General features: G+C 31.2%; 2 protein-coding genes across 3 annotated transcripts; one reads left to right on the top strand and one right to left on the bottom strand.

Annotated features, from left to right (window-relative positions):
- Nucleotides 1-2,339: 2,339 nt before the first annotated feature.
- LOC112750184 (aldehyde oxidase GLOX) lies at nucleotides 2,340-4,654 on the top strand. Its single transcript, XM_025798778.3, has one exon. The coding sequence runs from the start codon at nucleotides 2,524-2,526 to the stop codon at nucleotides 4,288-4,290; it is 1,767 nt and encodes a 588-aa protein (XP_025654563.1). The 5' UTR covers nucleotides 2,340-2,523; the 3' UTR covers nucleotides 4,291-4,654.
- Nucleotides 4,655-5,146: 492 nt separating this feature from the next.
- On the bottom strand, nucleotides 5,147-9,670 carry LOC112750182 (protein TWIN LOV 1). 2 transcript variants are annotated; one of them, XR_003175407.3, is made up of 7 exons: nucleotides 8,582-9,638; nucleotides 7,359-7,566; nucleotides 7,186-7,250; nucleotides 6,959-7,038; nucleotides 6,814-6,849; nucleotides 6,640-6,703; nucleotides 5,147-5,492 (listed from the first exon to the last, which is right to left on the bottom strand). XR_003175407.3 is itself a non-coding variant. In XM_025798776.3 (7 exons), exons 1-7 carry the CDS (start codon nucleotides 9,213-9,215, stop codon nucleotides 5,340-5,342), a joined length of 1,260 nt encoding a protein of 419 aa, XP_025654561.1. In that variant the 5' UTR covers nucleotides 9,216-9,670; the 3' UTR covers nucleotides 5,147-5,339. The 2 variants fall into 2 exon arrangements, 1 of the variants encoding a protein (XP_025654561.1); XM_025798776.3 differs by having other exon boundaries at nucleotides 6,794-6,849; nucleotides 8,582-9,670.
- Nucleotides 9,671-20,016: the final 10,346 nt, after the last annotated feature.

The raw sequence follows: 20,016 nt of genomic DNA, 5'->3' as shown, positions 1-20,016 counted from the left end.
AACCAATTTTGTGGCGGTTTGATAAACAGCCGCCAATCAACGGCCGCTATCCTCCGCATTTGTTGTAGTGTATCTTCATCAATAAGCAAGCATTTGGATGAGTTATCTATGCATGCCTTGATTCATCAAACATTAGTGAATTATAATCATTTTCATGAGATTTATGCAAGAACTACTTGATGCATTGAATGGTGCAATATCTTGTGATTATAGCAAAGTTTTGATGCACTTGTTTGATTGATGATAGGCAAAGAGAAGCAGAGAAGAAGTAGAGAGGCTGTGGCGTTAGTGGCCAAGTTAGCACACTAACGCCATGGTTAACGCTGGCCAATGAAGAGGTGCTGGCGTTAGTGGCCAAGTTAGCCTACTAACGCCAGTGCTAATGTGTTCTACAAGGAAGAAGTTGGCGTTAGTGGCAAAGTTAGCCCACTAACACCAGTGCCAACGTTGCCAATGAAGAGGTGCTGGCGTTAGTGGCCAAGTTAGCCCACTAACGCCAGTGCTAATGTGCTTGAAGAAGAAGAAAAAGCTGGCGTTAGTGGCAAAGTTAGGTCACTAACGCCAGTGCCAATGTTGGTCAAGGAAGAAGGGAGCGTTAGTGGCCAAAGTTAGCTCACCAACGCCATTACACAAGGAAGAAGGTGCCAACGTTAGTGTGCTAACGCCACCAACGTTAGCACACTTACGTCTTCGATCATTAGTTTTTCATTTTATTGTTTCATTGTATTTATTTGATGTACTTGACTTTTAATTTATTTGAATATTGTATTATTTATTTTAAATAAAAGTTTTTCATTATTTATGAATTGACCACTTATTGTGTAAAAAAAAAAATTAAATTTAAAATTGACCATGTATTTCAAATTAAAAAAAAATGTAATTATCGTCAGAATTGCCGTAGGAATAATTTGACGTTAATAGTACACAAAACACAATATTTTTTTGCGCTAACAATACCGTCGAAAAAATCTGCCGGTAACCAATTGGTTTTTCGAGCTGGTAATCCGTCATTACCGTTGGTAGAAAAAAATCCGACAGTAAATATTTACCGGTGAGGTTTATACCATCAAATTTAATTTATTTTTCCGACGGTACTCAACGATTTTCTTGTAGTGTACTCAGAGAGAGAGAGAAAGAGAAAAAGAAAAAGAAAAAGAAAGAAGAGAGGAGCAACTTAGGAAACCTTGTTGAGTATAACGGGAACAACTTTGGAGCCGTCACGCAGGCGAGAGTCGACTGTGGAAACCTGGCAGAGCAGGCTTGGGATCGTCTTCGTTGAAGCAGAAGAGACCGAGGTTCTTGCCGGTGGAGGCTCCGGCAATCAACAAGAACTCCTCAGATGGGTTGCTGAGCGCGTACACGGAGAGGTCGTGGAGGAACAGAAAATTGACAGGGAGGTCTTGGAGGAACTGGGTTCTTCATCTTCTTTGCCAGAGACAAATAAACGCAGAGAGAAGATGATTCGAATAGAGCTTTGTCTTCTTCTTGGCCAAAGACGAGACAAACAGAACTTGAGAAAAAGAAGAGTAAAGTGGAGACGAGACAAATAGAGCTTCAGAAAAAGAAAAGCAGAAAGAAGACATGAGACACCTTCTTCTTCTTTATCTAAGAAAAAAAAGGCTGAACCCTAAATAAGTTCCTAAACTTTTTTAATTTTTTATATATATTTTCGTGTTGATTTTAAATTGTTTTAAATTTAAAAATATAAAACTAAAATTAATTCAATTTTAACTAAACTAAAATGATTAGGGTAATTTTTGTCTAATATTAAAAAAATATTTAAATTTTTTGTAAAATTAAATAATTTTTTTATTTTTATTAAAATATAAAAATAATTTAATAAAAATATTAATATAATATATTTAAAAAAATTAATTACTAACATAAAAAATATAATTCATATATCGTATTTTAATTTATTTACATTTTTATTATACTAATATATATATATATAAATTTATTATCATACGAAACAACCATCTAATAATTAACAATTAACATCAACTTAACCAGAATTGAGTTCGACTTATTTACTTAGCACATTAATCCCACCTCATCTATCATTATTCGTTCAATAAAGAAATAAAACGAGATTATAGGGGATTTAAAATATTATAAAAAACCCTTCGAATTACTAATCTTTTCTTACAGCAGTATATCTAATTTTTACATTACTATAAATTGCATTGAATAAAATATTTCTCTTACAATTAACATACCCACTTATTTGACTCGTATCGATGCAGAATTTAATCCCCTCTGACACTAATATATACTATTTATAACAAATATATATATGATATATATAACAAAAGCAAATTATATTCTCCCTCAACTTGACGCCCACAAGTTGATATCTACCCAGTTCTCTCCAAGTCTCCAACAATTTTATCGTTGTTTACTCTTTATTACACCCACCAAACCATGGATTCCCATCATAAATAACACAGTTTTTTTTTTTTTTTGCCCCCTCTCTTTTAACAAAACAATAAGGCTCCATTGTTATTCTTATATTACATATGTATGTATATGAGAGAGAGGATTGGAGTGACCACTGCACACACAAGTAAAGCCACCATGGCGTTCAAGATCAAGAACGCCCCATCTTTGCTCTTCCTCTTCACGTTCTTCTACAACATTGCATGCTCACCCTTCAACCCAGAACCGATGGCTGCAACCACGGGAGGCCACTGGGTTCAGCTGCAAAGAAGCATAGGCATCTCCGCCATGCACATGCAAGTAATGCGAGATAACAAGGTAGTTATCTTCGACCGTACAGACTTCGGTCCTTCAAACATCTCCCTCCCATTCAGCCGCTGCCGCTTCAACCCCCGCGACATGGCCTTGAAACTCGACTGCACCGCCCACTCCGTCCTCTACGACCTCTCCCTCAACACCCTCCGCCCACTCACCATCCTCACCGACGCATGGTGCTCCTCCGGCGCTCTCTCCCTCGACGGCACACTCTTCCAAACCGGCGGCTTCAACGACGGCCACAACAAGCTCCGCACCTTCTCACCCTGTCCTCAGCACCCTGAAACCTGCGACTGGCTCGAACTTCCATGGAACCTAACTTCCTCCCGCTGGTACGCTTCGAATCAGATCCTCCCCGACGGAAGAATCATCGTCCTTGGTGGAAGAAACTCCTTCACCTACGAATTCGTCGATCCCAACAGCATCTTCACTGCACCGGAAAACCCTAACTCTTTCTTCTTCCTCAGATTCTTGAAGGTCACGAGGGATAGCAACCCCGGCGAGGAGAACAATCTTTATCCGTTCTTGCACCTTCTCCCCGACGGGAACCTCTTCGTCTTTGCTAACCGGAGATCCATCTTGCTCGACTACAAACGCAACATTGTCCTCCGCGAGTTCCCGGTGATACCCGGAATAGAAAAACGGAACTACCCTAGCACCGGCTCGTCGGTCTTGCTTCCGATTCATCTCTCCGGGTTGGACGACCCGACCCGATTACCCCACGCGGAAATTATGATATGCGGCGGCGCGTTTCCCGGCGCGTTCAATTTGGCCAACATTAACAAGATCTTCATTGAGGCTTCGAGGACATGCGGTCGGATTCGGGTGACCGACCCTGAACCCAAATGGATCATGGAGACGATGCCGTTTCCACGTGTCATGCCGGATATGGTTCTTCTTCCAACGGGTGACGTCGTTATAATTAATGGCGCGGCGAACGGAACTGCTGGGTGGGAAAATGCAGCGAACCCGGTTCGGTATCCGGTTTTATATAAACCCGGTTTACATGAACCGTTATCCCGGTTCGAGATACTGGCGCCGGCGAAGACCGCTAGGATGTATCATTCTTCAGCTGTGTTGGTGCCAGATGGCAGAATATTAGTGGGTGGGAGCAACCCACATAGAGGTTATGATTTTCAGGCGTACCCGTACCCGACAGAGTTGAGTTTGGACGCTTATTATCCGGATTATTTGGGACCCGAATTCGAAACCCTAAGGCCTTCGATTATTGCGGTCGAAGCTACGAATAATACGGCGTCGTATGGTGGTAATTTTTCTGTTACGTTTTCGTTGCGGCGTTCTTTGGCTGGGATTAGTGTGGCCCTTGTGGCGCCATCGTTTACGACGCACTCTTTCTCGATGAACCAGCGTGTGGTGGTGCTCCACGTTGCGGCGTTGCAGGAGGTGGCGGCGTCCGAGTTTAAGGTGACGGCGCGTGGACCGCCTTCGCCGACGGTGGCGCCGCCTGGGTATTACATGGTGTTTGTCGTGCATGCAGGGGTTCCCAGTGTAGCTGTTTGGGTTCAGGTTAAGTGAAGTGAAGTGAGGTGATGTCAGCAAGTCGTCATCATTTGCTTCTGTGGCAATATTGTTGTATGTAGGGGTAGTGGCTTGGGTTTTTAGACACCATTCTTTTGGAGGGCACTTCTATTAAAACAGAAAGATAAAAATCTCAATTCTTTTGGGAAATTTCTATTTTATTCTAAATTATCGAGCAGTTTTGGTAATCTGAGTTACCATTGAATTTATTTGCTAGTGTAGTACTGCCTGTGATAAAGTAATAAGAGTTTCAGTGTAATAAGAGTAATCTGTCGTGTGTCCATTTATGTGAAGCCATTATTGCATCATCAGTTTCAGTGTAACCAAAATGCTTATCGGAAGATTTTGTACCTTGCTAGCACTTAGCTAGTCTCGTTCAGTTAAGTGCTTCAGTCAATCAGTGCAGTTTAGTTAGTTTGTACACGCTTACATCTATAATATAAAATTATAAACAGAACTGGGTGATTCAATGTTTACTTTCGCTCAGTATTTCGGCTTCTATTTATGGGACATCTATATTCTCTCTGAAGCTGCGTTCTCTGCTTCAGTTCAAATGCTGTCTATTTTTCTTCTTGGTGTTACCAATTTGTCCCCAACTAAAATTAACCACAAATCAGTCATTATATATTTATGTATGAATATATATTCTATACAAAGAATTAATATTTTGTGTATACATAATATAGTTACTCCAAAAATAATCATCTCTAGTTACGTTCCAAATAAAATAACCGATGCAGGAGAGGAACAATTTGATTGACATGCTAAGAAAAGGGAGAAAAGAAGTCATTGCAAGTCAATCGAGTAAGATAAAATTTATGGCTGAATAACATAAATACAGCTGACAGGCACATGGGAGAGAACACAATTAATTTATTTATCGATAGTAGAATGTTTTTCTTATAATTGCTTGGACACTATGGATTACATAAATCAGTATTTTCTGCTCATATCATCTCAACGATCAATCAGTTGAGATTGATAATTTTGTGAACGGGTAATAACATTTTGGAAAGTCGGCATAATATGAGTAATAAATAATCATCCTATGACTTTGAAGATCCAGCATGCATTGATAAACTCCTGACAGCAACCTTCACCACACCAACCACACTAAGCTGCCTCTTCTCAGGGCTCAAGCCTTGTCTGTCCTCGTTTTTACACTCATCTTCTATTTGAACACCAACATAGTATGCTACCTGAGCAAACACGCAATTCAGCAAGGTAAACTACATGCATGTAAAAGGCGAATACAGCCAGTTTTCTTATGACAATTGATAACTGAAATTATAGCTCCAACTCTTTCACCGCAAGGCTTTTGGCATTTAACCATCAGATCATATAAACTCTACTCTGCAACTAACATATCTATAACTAGAAGGCAGGCATTTGATGAAGCCACCAAAAATTATATAGTTACAATCATATGATCTGCATTTAGGCAATATTGAATACATTGTAACTTCATTAAGATTAGGTTTTGACTTGGATGGACTAAAAATGAGGCTCAATGCACAGGGCTTGACTTGACTATTTCCAAAATTTGAAACCCTGACCGGTCCTTCAAGTCAAAAGGCAGCAATCTTATAGCTGAATTGAGACTCATTCACCTCATGGACTAAAAAAGATAAGGGTAGAAAATTTCTAGTGCGCAACCATACAGTAAAGACCACAGTTTGATCACCATTAAAACTGTAAGAAGCTTAGGGTGTATTTGGTTTGCATTTTCATTTTCTGTTTTCATTTCCAGTGTTTTCTGTTTTTTGGATTTTATGAAGGAAAAAGTGAAAACAGGAAGTAAAAACAGAAAACAGAATTTTATTGTTTTCACTTTTTCCTTTACAAAATCTAGAAAAACAGAACACTGAAAATGAAAACAGAAAATGAAGACGCAAACCAAATGCACTCTTAGCAACCCCACCAAGAAAAAATAGTTATTACCACATTATTAAAATGCACAACTCTGACCTCTTGGCTTTCCCAACCTTCTACAAGTAAATTAATTAATTGTTTAGTGCAACAAAACAATAGTCGTGCAGAATGCGGGACTTTGAGTTTAGGATCATAAAGCAGATTAAAATAACCAAGCTCTACAAATTTAAATATAGTTATACATTACAACCTAGCTGATTAAAATAACAATACAAGAAACCTTCAAAAAGCCACCCAAAACAATAGCACTCAATCAATTGTCATGGAATGAGTCAAGGCCCTTTCCAAGTTTGACTATTTTAATATTCTCAATGCTGAAACAGACTGGGGGAGAAAAATGACTAGCAGAGAGTGAAAAACAGAGACATTTAAGATGCATAGTTCAGCATATAAATAGCTCATGCATAACACTACCTTGCCAGAAGCATCACGTACGGGTGAGATGTGGAGAAGGTTCCAAAATGAGCTTCTATCCTTCCTGTTAGTATCGTGGTAAATTGATTGAGCATGTCAAACAAATAAAATTCACAGCTTGCAAGCATAAGCAAAAGTGAAGGAAAGTGTTAACCTGTAATTCAAAATACGTACTGTGCATGGTTGTTCATTTTTAATGCTTTCCCTTATCTGTAAGCAAAAAGCAAAGTACCTAACCAAGTGGTCCATTTCCACTAATTTAAATAGCCAAGTTACAAGACAATTATTGAAGAACTATGACAATAACAGCTTATTATACCAGATATAAAGTTGAGTCATCAGTATCCGGTCCACCTAAAAATCTACAGTTGCGGCCCAAAACTTCATCCCTTGCATAACCTATTCAAGAAATAAGGTTTTATTGAAAACAAAATCATCGATCTGAATTAATGGCTTTTATCCTTAGATCAGGTGTCACCGTATTTGATGTAAACTGTAATTGTAACAGGGATATTATTAATTTAAATAACATGAAAGTTGGAGAACCTGTCAAATTCAAGAAGGCATCACTGGCATATACAATAGGCATGTCAGGTAAATGCGGATTAGTTCTGCGAGAAAACTCAAATTCAACAAACAACATATAAATGAATTAAAGATCTGCCAAAAGCATAGAACTTACTGTGAAGTAAGAAAACTAGTCTTTTTCAATAACTCACAATACAAAGCTTTGTTTGATTCTACCAAGAGAAATAATCAAGGAAGTGCTAAGAAGACCCATGTCAGGTATGCTGCATCTCTTTCTACATACCAATCTGCCTGTTGACTCGCTGTAGTGAGTTAGCACAGAAAAAATGTTGTCCATTGCAACCATCGCGCTTCTCTTCTCGTCGTCAGTTGCCTCACACGGCTTGTCACTGTCCAATTCTGAATGTCACAAAGCTAACAAATCAGTAAATACCAAACCCCAAGTCCCTAACCAATCAGAGCTTCAATGTACAACGCCACTTCACTAGGAATTTAACATAATAGATAACATAAAAATACTAGATTAGTAGCTAAGCCTCATCCTACTAAGTGATTTGGCTATATGAACCAGATGACTGCATGTCATAACATACACCATTCATCAAAATTCAAATCTTCATTTGATGAATTCACCATGATTAATAATAGAAAATACAAATTAAATTTGGACATTACCAAATTACTTGAAGCACTGTTCACGAGGGTATCATAGGCAATTCCCCCCAACAAGAGGACAATCAATGATCAATCAGAGAATTTTTATTAACTAAAAGAAACAGAAAGGAAGGGGGGGAGGCTTTTTGCCAAAGGGTCACCACAGAAACTGACAGTTACAAAGCCAAGAGCTACCAAAGTATATCAACCAGAACAGAAGTACCAAACAGTGCATGAACGTGAAGCATTCAACAATTTAATGAAGTTTTTTTTTCCATAAAAGTATCCTATCAGGTATGCCGCACGTTCGGGTCATTTAGATCCCGTGACACAAATCCCCCACTGGCCACAAGAGTACAAAAGTTATACGTCCTCAGGAATTTCAACAAACTCCAGGAGATAAGGAACCTTCCTAATCCTACCTCAACCAAACATTTATGTGAAACAAGTTCTACTACTTTCACATACCCTAAAATCTAATTTATAGAAAAAAATAAAAATAAAAAACTACTACAAAGTAAAAGCTTTTCAGTCTTTAATCAAAGAACTTTTTTTTCATTCCACCATTATGATAATCTAAATAATGAGTGCCCTCAGGAAAAGAATTCACAGGTTTGATCATAATTTTTTGCATTTATAACAAAACATTCTAATTTTGACTCCTTAACCAGTTACTTTATAAACGCTCGTTAGTAAAATCCTAATTTTCAAATAACAAAAATTCTAACTATGTAGCATTGCTTGAACCCAGAACACAAACCTCTAGTATCATGGTCCAACCCGTGATCCATGGAAGAAACTAACTCAACCTCCAAGCTGTTATCATTGCACACCTCCTTCCTACAACACCCGAGAACATAATCGCCACTACCACCGTCATCGGCGCTACCTCTCCGGCACCCAATAGACCGTCGCCTCCTCAGCCTTCTCCCTTCCAAAGGAACCTGAACCGCCACAAAGTGAACAACCCGGCCACCATCCCTTCCAAAAACAGGACTCACATGAAAGAGCATCCAAAAGGGTGTCCCATCCTTGCGGTAGTTAAGCAAGCTGACCTGGCAGCTCCGGTCATTCCTAACGGCCTCCCTGACCTCCATCACCGACCTTCTAGAAGTTCTATCACCTTGGAACATGGCCCCACCTCTTCCGACAACCTCGTCTCGGTCGTAACCGGTCATCTTGAGGAAGCCTTGGCTGGCAAAGATGATTGGGTGGCCTGGGATTGATGGGTCGGTGATGGTGAAGTTACCAGGCAATTCGTCGAGCGCCTCTCGTGCGTAGCGGGAATAAACGGAGTCGAAGGAATTCTGTATCGCCATCAACGATGTTGATGTTATTTCGGTTGATGTTGTTCTTCTTGTCGATGATGATGATGTTGATGATGATGACTCCATGAAAGGCTACCTGGGATTTGGTCGTTGCTTGGGTGGTTATTAATCCCAATCCCATGTGGTAAGTTGGGGCACTGTGTACTTGTTGCGGTTTCAATAACGGTTTTGTTCTTCGGTTAGTGGAGGCTTTAAGGTTTGAGTGGAAGCTGAAAAATTGAAGCTTGAGGGAAGAAGAAGAACATGTGGGTAATACCCATGAATGAAATGAAGTGTGTAGTTTAGTTGAAATTATTATGGTGATTATGACGGGTTATAAGAAGGAGTAGACAAGAGAGGTGAAACTGAAGAGAGTGTGATTGTGACGGTGATTGTGAGTTTGTGTTGTGTGAGCAGAGAGAGACGCAAGCAAGGAAGAAAGGAATGGAGGAGGAGAGAAGGACTACGCAGTTCAATTACGCAGCGAACCGGAGTCACACGATTTTCTCTGATTTTTTCTTTTGAGTAAAGGACGAATACGTGTCTGACTTTTGGTCCGTGGACATTTTTGTCTATGCGCATTTAAAAATATTTTTAAATTTTTGACCTTCACAAATCTTGGACGGATGAGTCTCTCCGTGCCATTGTCTCCGTTAGATCCAATGAAAAAGTCTGACGTGGCTCCGTTCTGATGACATGGCATGACTGGTTGATACGTGGACTGCTGACCAGAAGGATACTTTCAAAAAGGTTTAATTACTTCATTGGTCCTTATAGTTTCGTGAAATTTTCAATTAAGTCTCTATACTTTTTTTCTTTTTAATTGGGTCCATGCACTAATTTTTTTTTCAATTAAGTCCCTCTTAGTAGTAATTGACTTAATTTTATAGGGACCCAACTAAAAAAAAGAATTGGTATAAGGACCTAAATAAAAAGAAAAAAAGTGTAGGGACCCAATTAAAAAAAATTCGGTGCAAGGACTCAATTAAAAGAAAAAAAGTATAAGGACTTAATTGAAAATTTTGCGAAACTATAAGGATCAACAGAATAATTAAACCTTTCAAAAATTGGACAAATAAGTTCCTATACCTAAAAACTACGTCGTTTTGCTTTGACCCTTTACAAAAACCCACATCCTTTAAGTTGTATACAATACCCATTACACCCATACCACCCTTTCTAAATTACATTTAACCCTAAGAATACTAACGATCACCATATTCTGTTTCTCCCTCCAAAAGGATCACTACTCAGGTTGAGACAGTTGTGGTATGCAGTGGCTGTCGAAGAGGGAAAATCCTCCACTGTTGTCTCAGGCACTACATACATAAAAAGCAACAAAAACAGCACATACAATTATAACAACACAACAAGCTAATGGGTTTTTTTTTCTTCTCTAGAGCAGTAACCTTCTCCTCCAGAATAGCCATCCTATGGTCAAATTCCTCTTCCTCTTCAACAACTTCAACCTCTTTTTCAACCAGAGATCTTTATCAAAGATGCAACCATTGCTTCCAATTCTAGCAAGATGCTCATCGACCCAAACAAAAGACTTGCAATGCGGTTGCTTTCCCTATCAAAATTTCCAAAATTATGTACTATATAAAACCATTTCAGAACAAAATTCCCAAATATTTTATCTTACCTTATAGACTGGCCATCCCAAGAAGACTCTATTTGGGTTGCTAATCGTCCTCGACATATACATTATTGCATAAACTCCACAGAAGTATCTCGGGGCGACATCGTCCTTCAGGTTTCTGTCGTGTACAACACAAAGATTTGAGATTGAAGCAGAATTTTCTTCTCTTACTCTCTTGCGGCTTCTTCTTGACGTTGATGATGCTCCATTAGCAGCCATGGTTGATGCAGGTAGAGCTCCTCACCACTAGCCTCCAGAAAGAAACGCAATCAATTTAAGGATTAGGGCCAAAGCAAAACGACGTAATTTTTAAGTATAGGGACTTATTTGTCCAATTTTTTAAAGTACCCTTCTAGTCAGCAGTCCACGTGTCAACCCGTCATGCCACGTCATCAGAACGGGAGCCACGTCAGACTTTTTCGTTGGGTCTGACGAAGGCAATTGGACGGAGTGATTCATCCGTCTAAGATTTGTGAAGGTCGGGGATTTAAAAGTATTTTCAAATGCTCAGGAATAAAAATGTCCGCGGGCCAAAAGGTTAGGGACCTATTTGTCATTTTCTCTTTTCTTTTTTCTCTTTCTTTGATTTCTTGTTTACTTTCTTAAAATAGTTTTTCTTTTTTGTTTAATCTAATATTATATGGAAACCACTTTAATAAAAACACTAAAAATATCTTTTTTTTTAAACGTTTACATGTGTCATGTTATTATTGGACATTTTTATTAAACTGGTTAATAATTTATTTTTTAATAAATCAGAACAAAATCGGTTTATTATAGCAATAATAATAAACCCAATTATTTGCATTATAATTATTAGACCCGATTTGATTCGATTGAATTACACAATCTAAACCAAATATTTTTAAATTTTTTGGTAAAAAGACAAATATATCTCTGATTTTTTGTTTTGTGGACATTTAAATCCCTAAAAATTTAAAAATACAATTAAATCTTTAAACAAAAATAAGTTTATTGTTATTGTTATAAAAAAATCGGTTTCATTCTAATTTGTTAAGAAATTTAAAATAATCGGTTCATTAATACGTCCAATAATAATGCAAAACGTAAGCGTCTTTACAAAAAGACGTTTTAAGCGTCTTTATGGGAGCATCCCAATATATATATATAAGAATATATAATGGCAAAACCTGTTTTGGTGTTCAAAATTTTTTTTCCAATTTTATCCTTCTTAATAACTTACCCCACGTCAGTTATTCCGCATTACAATACTCTCACTACCTCATCTTCATTCACGTTCTCTCTTATTTTATAAATCCACGTAATTATTTCTTCTTTCTCTTACTCTCTCTCACTTCATGTTGCTGTTACTAGAAAAACTTCCTTCATTTCTCATCCATCTTTTCATGCATCTTTCTCACTTCATCTAATACAATTTATTTTTCGTCATTAAATAAAAGTGTGAAACTATGTTTATATGTTTGTTTTGATTAATTACCGTTGACAGATACCAATGGAAGTGGTCGACCGACTTGGCAAGACTATGCCTGGCGACGAAGACAAAACATGAGCGAAGAACAGAAGAACAGACGCAGCAATACCTCGCCAGAAGGCGTGTCAGTTAAGTTATACATCCCATTAATAAATTTATGTAGTTAGTATATCATTTAATATGAATGATCTTTTACAAAATATATTTTCATGCTAATAACAATTTTTTAAATATTCATATACTAATAATAACAGTAAAGTTAGCCCAAGTAATAGACCGAATAATCCAAATATAGGTAAGAATCCTGTATATTTATTTAATTAATAATAATTTATTTTTTCTTTAAGTTTTGATTCGATCAACCTTCCATAATTGTCCTAAATAATATTGTTATAGATATTATTATAATATCTTAATGTACTTTAAATTAAATATCTATAACAATATATAAAGGGAATAGGAGAGTTTAGTGTCCAATTTTCACTTTTCTATCTTAATCTTATTGATAAATAGTGTTTAATATAATTTTCGTCTTAAAATTTGATCAAAAATATAATTATTATTAGTTAATTTTTCTTTGTTATTTGTACAGTTACTTTTTTATTCTAGACATAACTTTTACCCACGTTGTCTTTTTTTTTATTCTATGGAGTACATGTAGTACTCTCTCCCTATCTTTATTTCACTTAATTGAAAAAATAATGATAAATTTACTTTTTTTATTCTAGACATAACTTCTACTCACGTTGTTTTTTTCTTTATTCTATGGAGTATATGTAGTACTCTCTCCCTATCTTTATTTCACTTAATTAAAAATATAATGATAAATATGTGTACGGAGAATGGTAAAAAATAATAAAAATAAAAATAATTTTTTTTAAAAAAAATAATGAAACAAAAGATGATTTAACATATTGAATATAAAAAAAACAATTAAAATTATGCGAGAAAAAGAGTTCTTTAAATTTAAATTTTTATATCTGCTTCAAATTAAATAAAATGGAAAAAATAAATAAATTTATAAATATTTATAAATCTTTATCTTAATTGTTACATATAAAAATAACATAATAATTTTAGTATCATACTTAAATTAATTTAAATTTTATTATTCTATACATTAAAAAATAAATAACTTATAAAATTTTTATTTTTATTTTTATTTTTATTTATTATTTATTAAAATTTTTATTTTTTATCTCAAATTTATAATTTAAAAAGCATAAAAATTAATTTTCTAAAAATATTGAAAAAATAACAATATAAAAATTATAATTTTGTTTTGAAATTAAATGAAATTTAAGAAAATCTTGAAAATTTTATTAGTTAGAGACATAGAAGTTGACATATTAGATTCAGAGAAAGATTAAAAATTATTACAAATAAATATTAAGAATAGGGAGATATTCAATAATAATGTAATATTTTTATGTTCAATTGTATATGTTAATAGTAGATAAAATAGTAGTGTCTATATAATATTACTGTTTTAAGAAGATATAAAATATTTGATATTATTTTTTTTATAATTGTTGACAAATTTTATAATTTCATTAACAAAAAATCTGAATCGTTGATATCTTAAATTTTGTCTGAAAGCAATAAAATATGACTTAACAAGTAAGTCTGAAAAATAATAAGGATCTATATAATAGATATACATCTAGATATCTAAATCAAAGAAGAAAAAAAAATTCCTTTAGCAAATTTGTAATAACTCAAAAGTTAACACAATGGTAATTATAGATCAGAGTGATAAACAAAAATGAGAGTTGGAATAATGGTATGGTGATAATTAATTGCGATTGGGATGAATAGAAGAAGAAAAAATTAAATAAAACAAGGCAACATAACAATAATGATAAGAGAAACGATAGTGTATAATATGATGAGATAATATAATTAAAATAAAAATTAATAATTTTAAAAAATAATAAAATTAAAGATAATTAAAGAGGTTTAAGATAAAATTGAAAAAATATATTTTTTATCTATTAGAATTATGAATGGAGATAAATATTTTGGATATAAATTTTTAAATTTACTTCTAATTAAATAGGATTGAAAAAATAAATAAATTGAAATAATATTTATAAATAATGAATCTTTAAATAATATCAATAAATTTTTATATTAATTTTATTACACATAATAGTAAATTAATATTTTTCTTAATCTTATATTTTTTAATTTAAATTTGTTTTTTTAATATTTTACATGTTAAATAATTTAAAATATTTTATTTTTTTATAATTTATTTTTAATTATTATTAAAAATTTAAAATTTTAAAATAAAAATATAAAATTAATTTCTTAAACTCAATAGAAAAGCGGCTCAACAGGCACTATCGTGCCTGGTGAGGCGCTAGTATATATATATAATGGGATACGGAAGTTTGGTATCCAATTCTTTCTTCCTATTTTACCCCTGTTTTCTTTTTATTAAAAACTGGCTTTATCCCACGACATATCTTAAAAACTGATTTCAATAAAAAAAAACTGCGTACTCAATTCTTTTTATTTTATTTTATTTTTTCAAAAACTGGCTTTACCCCACGACAAATTTAAAACCGATTCACTTTCAACCCGCGACAGAGTTTAAAGCTGATTCACTTTCAATAAAAAAAACTATTAATACATACTCAATTTAAATACCGATTCACTTTCAATAAAAAAACTTATACGCTTTCAATCGTACTTTACCCAAGAGAGTTAAATGTCTGTTTCACTTTCAATCGTGCTCTTGCAATCGTTTTTCTTCTTTGCGTCTTGCTACTTATGTTCTGACAAATATAATTGGAAAACTGAACGAATCAGTAATCACGTTATATCAACTAATATAATTCATTTTCCAAATTCATTGCCAAGGATTAACTACAATTAGACAAATGGTCAGAGCCACCCATCATCATCGTCATCATTTTGTTTCAGGTAACATAAAACTTAACATGTATTATGATAATTTAATTTTTTTTGGGCTATAAATTCAATTTTTGCTTAATATCTGTATTTCTGATGCTTATTATTTTTTGGTGACTTTCTGATGCTTATTATTTAACTTAACAAAAACTACATATAACAGAGCACTCCTTAATAAAAAAAAAATACAAAAAGTTACTAGAATTTGGTGTCCAATTTTTCTTAGACTTCATATATCCTTACATAATCTATTTCATAAAATAAATTTAGTGGACAAAATAATAATTTTTTTTAATATTCCATCTTTATCATATAATATATAAATAATTAAAAAATTAAAATAAACAATGTATTCATAAAACTAATAATAACAAATAGAATAAAGAGAAAAAATATTAACATATCGCTTATTTTTTGTCATGTGTATTTTTAAATTTGAGTGATTAAATATATTTTACAAAGTAATAACTATGAAATAAAAATAAATTTATTGCTCTAAATTATAAAAAGAAGTATTAAGTACTCTTTAACTAAAACTTTTATTATAAATTTATTACAAAAAAAATATATTTATGCTTTAAAAATAAAAAAAAATATGCATTTGTATTCTTATATTAAAAAATAAATGATATCTATAACAATATATAATGCGAATACAGAAGGTTTGGTATCCAATTATTTTTTTCCTATTTTATCCCTACTTTTATAATCTAAAATTACATACTTAGTCACGTACTCACGTTCGGTAAATTCTATATTAACCCACGAGAAAATTATGTAATTGCTCTATTTTCAACCGTCAAAGAAATTTAAAAAAATTGATCACTCTCAATCGCAAGATTATAAAAATGGCTCCATTTGCAAAATAGGTTAAACAAGGTAATTTTTTTTAATTAAATGTATAAAGAATAATTTTTCTCTTTAAATTATTATCATATTATTTTAATTTAATATACTCTTAATACTTATATCAATAACAATATATAAAGCTAATACAGAGAGTTGACTATGACTTTGGTGTCCAATTTTTTTAGACTATATTAACCCTACAATAAACTATTTTATAAAGCAAATTATAAGGATAAAATAGACATAAAATTTGTTTTGAAAAATCCAATAACTTCTCACTAAAATAAAAACAGTTTTGTTACTTCTATAACTATAATAAAACATCTTCTATTGCCTCTATCCACTGCAGTTTAGTTTTTACTTTTCTATATTTGTCTTGCCGTTCTGTTATTCTCCTTTCTTCAACACTCTCATCTCCATCCTCTTCTATTGCCTTCATCCACTGCAGTTGCAAATGTCCTTCAGTTTGCAGCAATTACTACTTTTACGCGTAACATTCACTTATATCTCTTCTTTTCTTTAGTTTATTTATCTAATCTATATTTTCAGTTATTTCTCAGCCTTTTTAATTTATTCCCAACTTTTGACATATGAAAATAGTACTATATCACCTTTTGTTTTTATCAATTTAATGTAAAAAGAAATAATTTTTTTGTCTTATCAATTTGATGCAGAAAGAAAACTGTTTCTTTTTATTTAATATCTGTTTTTATGTTTTTTTATATGTCTTTGACTATCAATGATTGAATGGAAATTTCATAAATATTTTGTTATTTTTTTAATTGCTTTGCAATATTTTTTTTTAATTTTCTAAAATATTGATTATGTAGAGTATTATATTCGAAATTTGAATACATAAATATTTACTTTGAAACTAAATTAAATTATTAATTTTGTCTACCACAATATTATTTGTTTTGTATATTGGCTAAGTTATTTGATTGGCATATACATAGGACGCAAGAAAGTTTGCACCTATCAAGGATTCGTTAAAAACATTAATATGTTAATTTCCTAAACTATCTAAGTACTGGATTTGATATTTAATTATATAGAGTAGTAGGTTTGACATTTATTAATTTCTTAAATTGTATTGCAAGAAAATTAATTAATTTAATATTATTCATCTGTCACATAATTAACATATAAAAGATAAAAAAAATTTACACCTACCAAAGGTAGAATAAAAAATTCTCACACATATTTTGTTAATTTCTTTTTTTTTTTATTTGTAATCTATTTTACATTGGATAATATTATTTTTTATTGATTATTAGTTCGACAGATAACACAATAAATGTAGCAATATAAGAACTTTGTTAATTGATTTTTCAAATAATCTGGCGACCTAAGATAAGAATTTTGTTAATTGATTTTATTAATCTCTTTTTTATTTTTAATCTATTTTACATTTGATAATATTATTTTTTATTAATTATTAGATTGACATATAAAATTTAAATGTGGCAAGATAAGAACTATGTTATGATTATTTTCTTCTCTTTATTTTTCTATCTCATGAGCCATGTAAGTTTTAATTTATTATTTCTATATATATATATATATATTCTATTTTTTAACTATTTTATTTTATTAGGTTTTTAATTTATTTTATTGTATTGTTCTTTTACTTTGAAAATTTTAAGGCCTAACGATCTTTCGTTTAAACGATTCGAATTATATGATCAAAAAGTAGTTCAACAGAATATAGGTTTAAATTTTAGTAATTTATTAAGTCTAATTATTATATAAAAAGTTAAAAATATTCTGAACTTAAAAAACTATTTAATAATAAAATTGAGTTTGTTCAAAATCGTAGAGAAAGACAGAAAATTTTTAACTAATTATAAAAATTTACCACCATCAAAACTATTAAATTTGAGTATATTATGTGGGGATTAATAAGAAGCACACTAAAACCATAAATCTAAAAGTTTTCTATCTCTCTTTATATAGTGTTTCACTTTAAGTAACTATTTTAAATAGATAGTATTCAAATGACAAGCAACATAATAAAAAGATTCGCATTAGATTATAAAAATTAATCTCATCCTTATAATACAGTGGCATTATTTCAAAACATGTAAAATAAAATAATAAAATACACTTTAATTAATGTGCACAATAAAATAAATGTGAAACTTAGATAGTAGCAGTCAAACATGAATAGCAATGGTTGCCTTTTGTCCTAAGGTACTATATTAAATTGCGACTTAATTTTTTAATTATTAATTAAAAAATATACAATTATGTATTATTTTTTTATTATTTTAATTAAAAATAATATATTTTGAGATTGTTTTTTGGAATTACTGACATCAAATTTTGATAATTTGAAGAAAAAAATTAAATGCTTTATGTCTTACCTCTTTTAACAAAACTTCAACAACTCATAAAAGTTAACAGAATAGATGGTTATAAATCAAAGTGATAGACAAGATTAAAAGTTGCGATAATAATACTTGGTGATAATTAATTACGGTCAGGTTAAGAGAAGGTGGAAGGAGAAGAAAAAAAAAAGAGAAAGGAGAACAAGGTAATATAATAATGACGATGAGACAACAAGTATGTGTATAGAGAATAATAGTAGGAAAAAGAATATTGTTTGATATAATAAGGGGATATAATAAAAATATAAATTAATAATTTTAAAAAATAACAAAATTAAAGATAATTTAAAAGATTAAATATAAAATTAAAAAATTAAAATATTTTTTATCAATTAGAATTATGTACGAAGATAAATAATGTTTTAAAGGGCAATTTTTTTCTCAGCTTCAAATTAAATACTATTAAAAATAAATAACTAAACTTAATAACGTTTATAAATAGTTAATTTGTAAAAAAATATTTCTAAATTTTAATTTTGATTTTGTTACACATAATAACAACATAATAAATTTGTTTAATATCTTATTTAATTTAAATTAATAAATATATACATTCTAAAAGTTAATTTGATAATTTGGGTAAAAATTTTAAATGGTTTATGTCTTACTTCTTTTAGCAAAACTCCAACAACTCATAAAAGTTAACAGAATAGATTAGATGATTATAAATCAAAGTGATAGATAAGATTAAAAGTTGCGATAATAATACTTGGTGATAATTAATTACGATCGGGTGACAAGAAGGTGGAAGGAGAAGGAAAAAATAGAAAGGAGAACAAGAAAATATAATAATGGCAATGAGACAATGACAAGTATGTGTTTAGAGAATAATAGTAAGAGAAAGAATAGTGTTTAATATAGTAGGAGAATATAATAAAAATATAAATTAATAATTTTAAAAAATTAATGAAATTAAAGAAAATTTAAAAAATTAAATATAAAATTAAAAAGAAAAATAAAATATTTTTTAACAATTGAAATTATGTATGAAGATAAAGAGTCATTTGAATATAAATTTTTATCTCGACCTCAAATTAACTACAATTAAAAATAATAATTAAACTTAATAACGTTTATAAATATTTAATTTGTAAATAATATTTTTAAATTTTTATTTTAATTTTTTTTACACATAATTTTTAACTAATAATCTTGAAGCATTTATATAGTTATTTATATGGTCAATAAATCTAACAGTTTTTAAAGAATCGAAAAGTTATCAATAAGGAGATGTATGATGAATTATGAATGATTTTTATACTCTCCTATTTTGCTTATTAATTATTCTTATAGTTTGATATTTAAAAAAAAAATAAGCATTCTCATTACTTCTATTTTTCACTATTTATAAAAAAAAATAAAGGCTTTTTCATATTTAGATCCATATTTTGACCTACCACTTAAAAAAATGAAGACAAATATAAATATCCATGATATTTATATAAAAATTATCTTTTGTAAATAACTAATATGTATTTTGGTTTATATATATTCTTTTTGAATCAGGATAATGTTATTATCATTATTTTTTAAATTATATTTTTTTCTGATAATATATATATATCTCTTTATTGTGAGTTTTTATAATTTAACATTTTAAATATTTTTTATAGTAATTTTAATTTTAATAAAATA

Source organism: Arachis hypogaea, chromosome 15 (assembly GCF_003086295.3).
Source record: "Arachis hypogaea cultivar Tifrunner chromosome 15, arahy.Tifrunner.gnm2.J5K5, whole genome shotgun sequence".
In the NCBI taxonomy this organism is placed as follows: Eukaryota; Viridiplantae; Streptophyta; class Magnoliopsida; order Fabales; family Fabaceae; genus Arachis; species Arachis hypogaea.
Note: the sequence above shows the minus strand (reverse complement) of the source record. Positions and strands in the feature narration are given on the sequence as shown.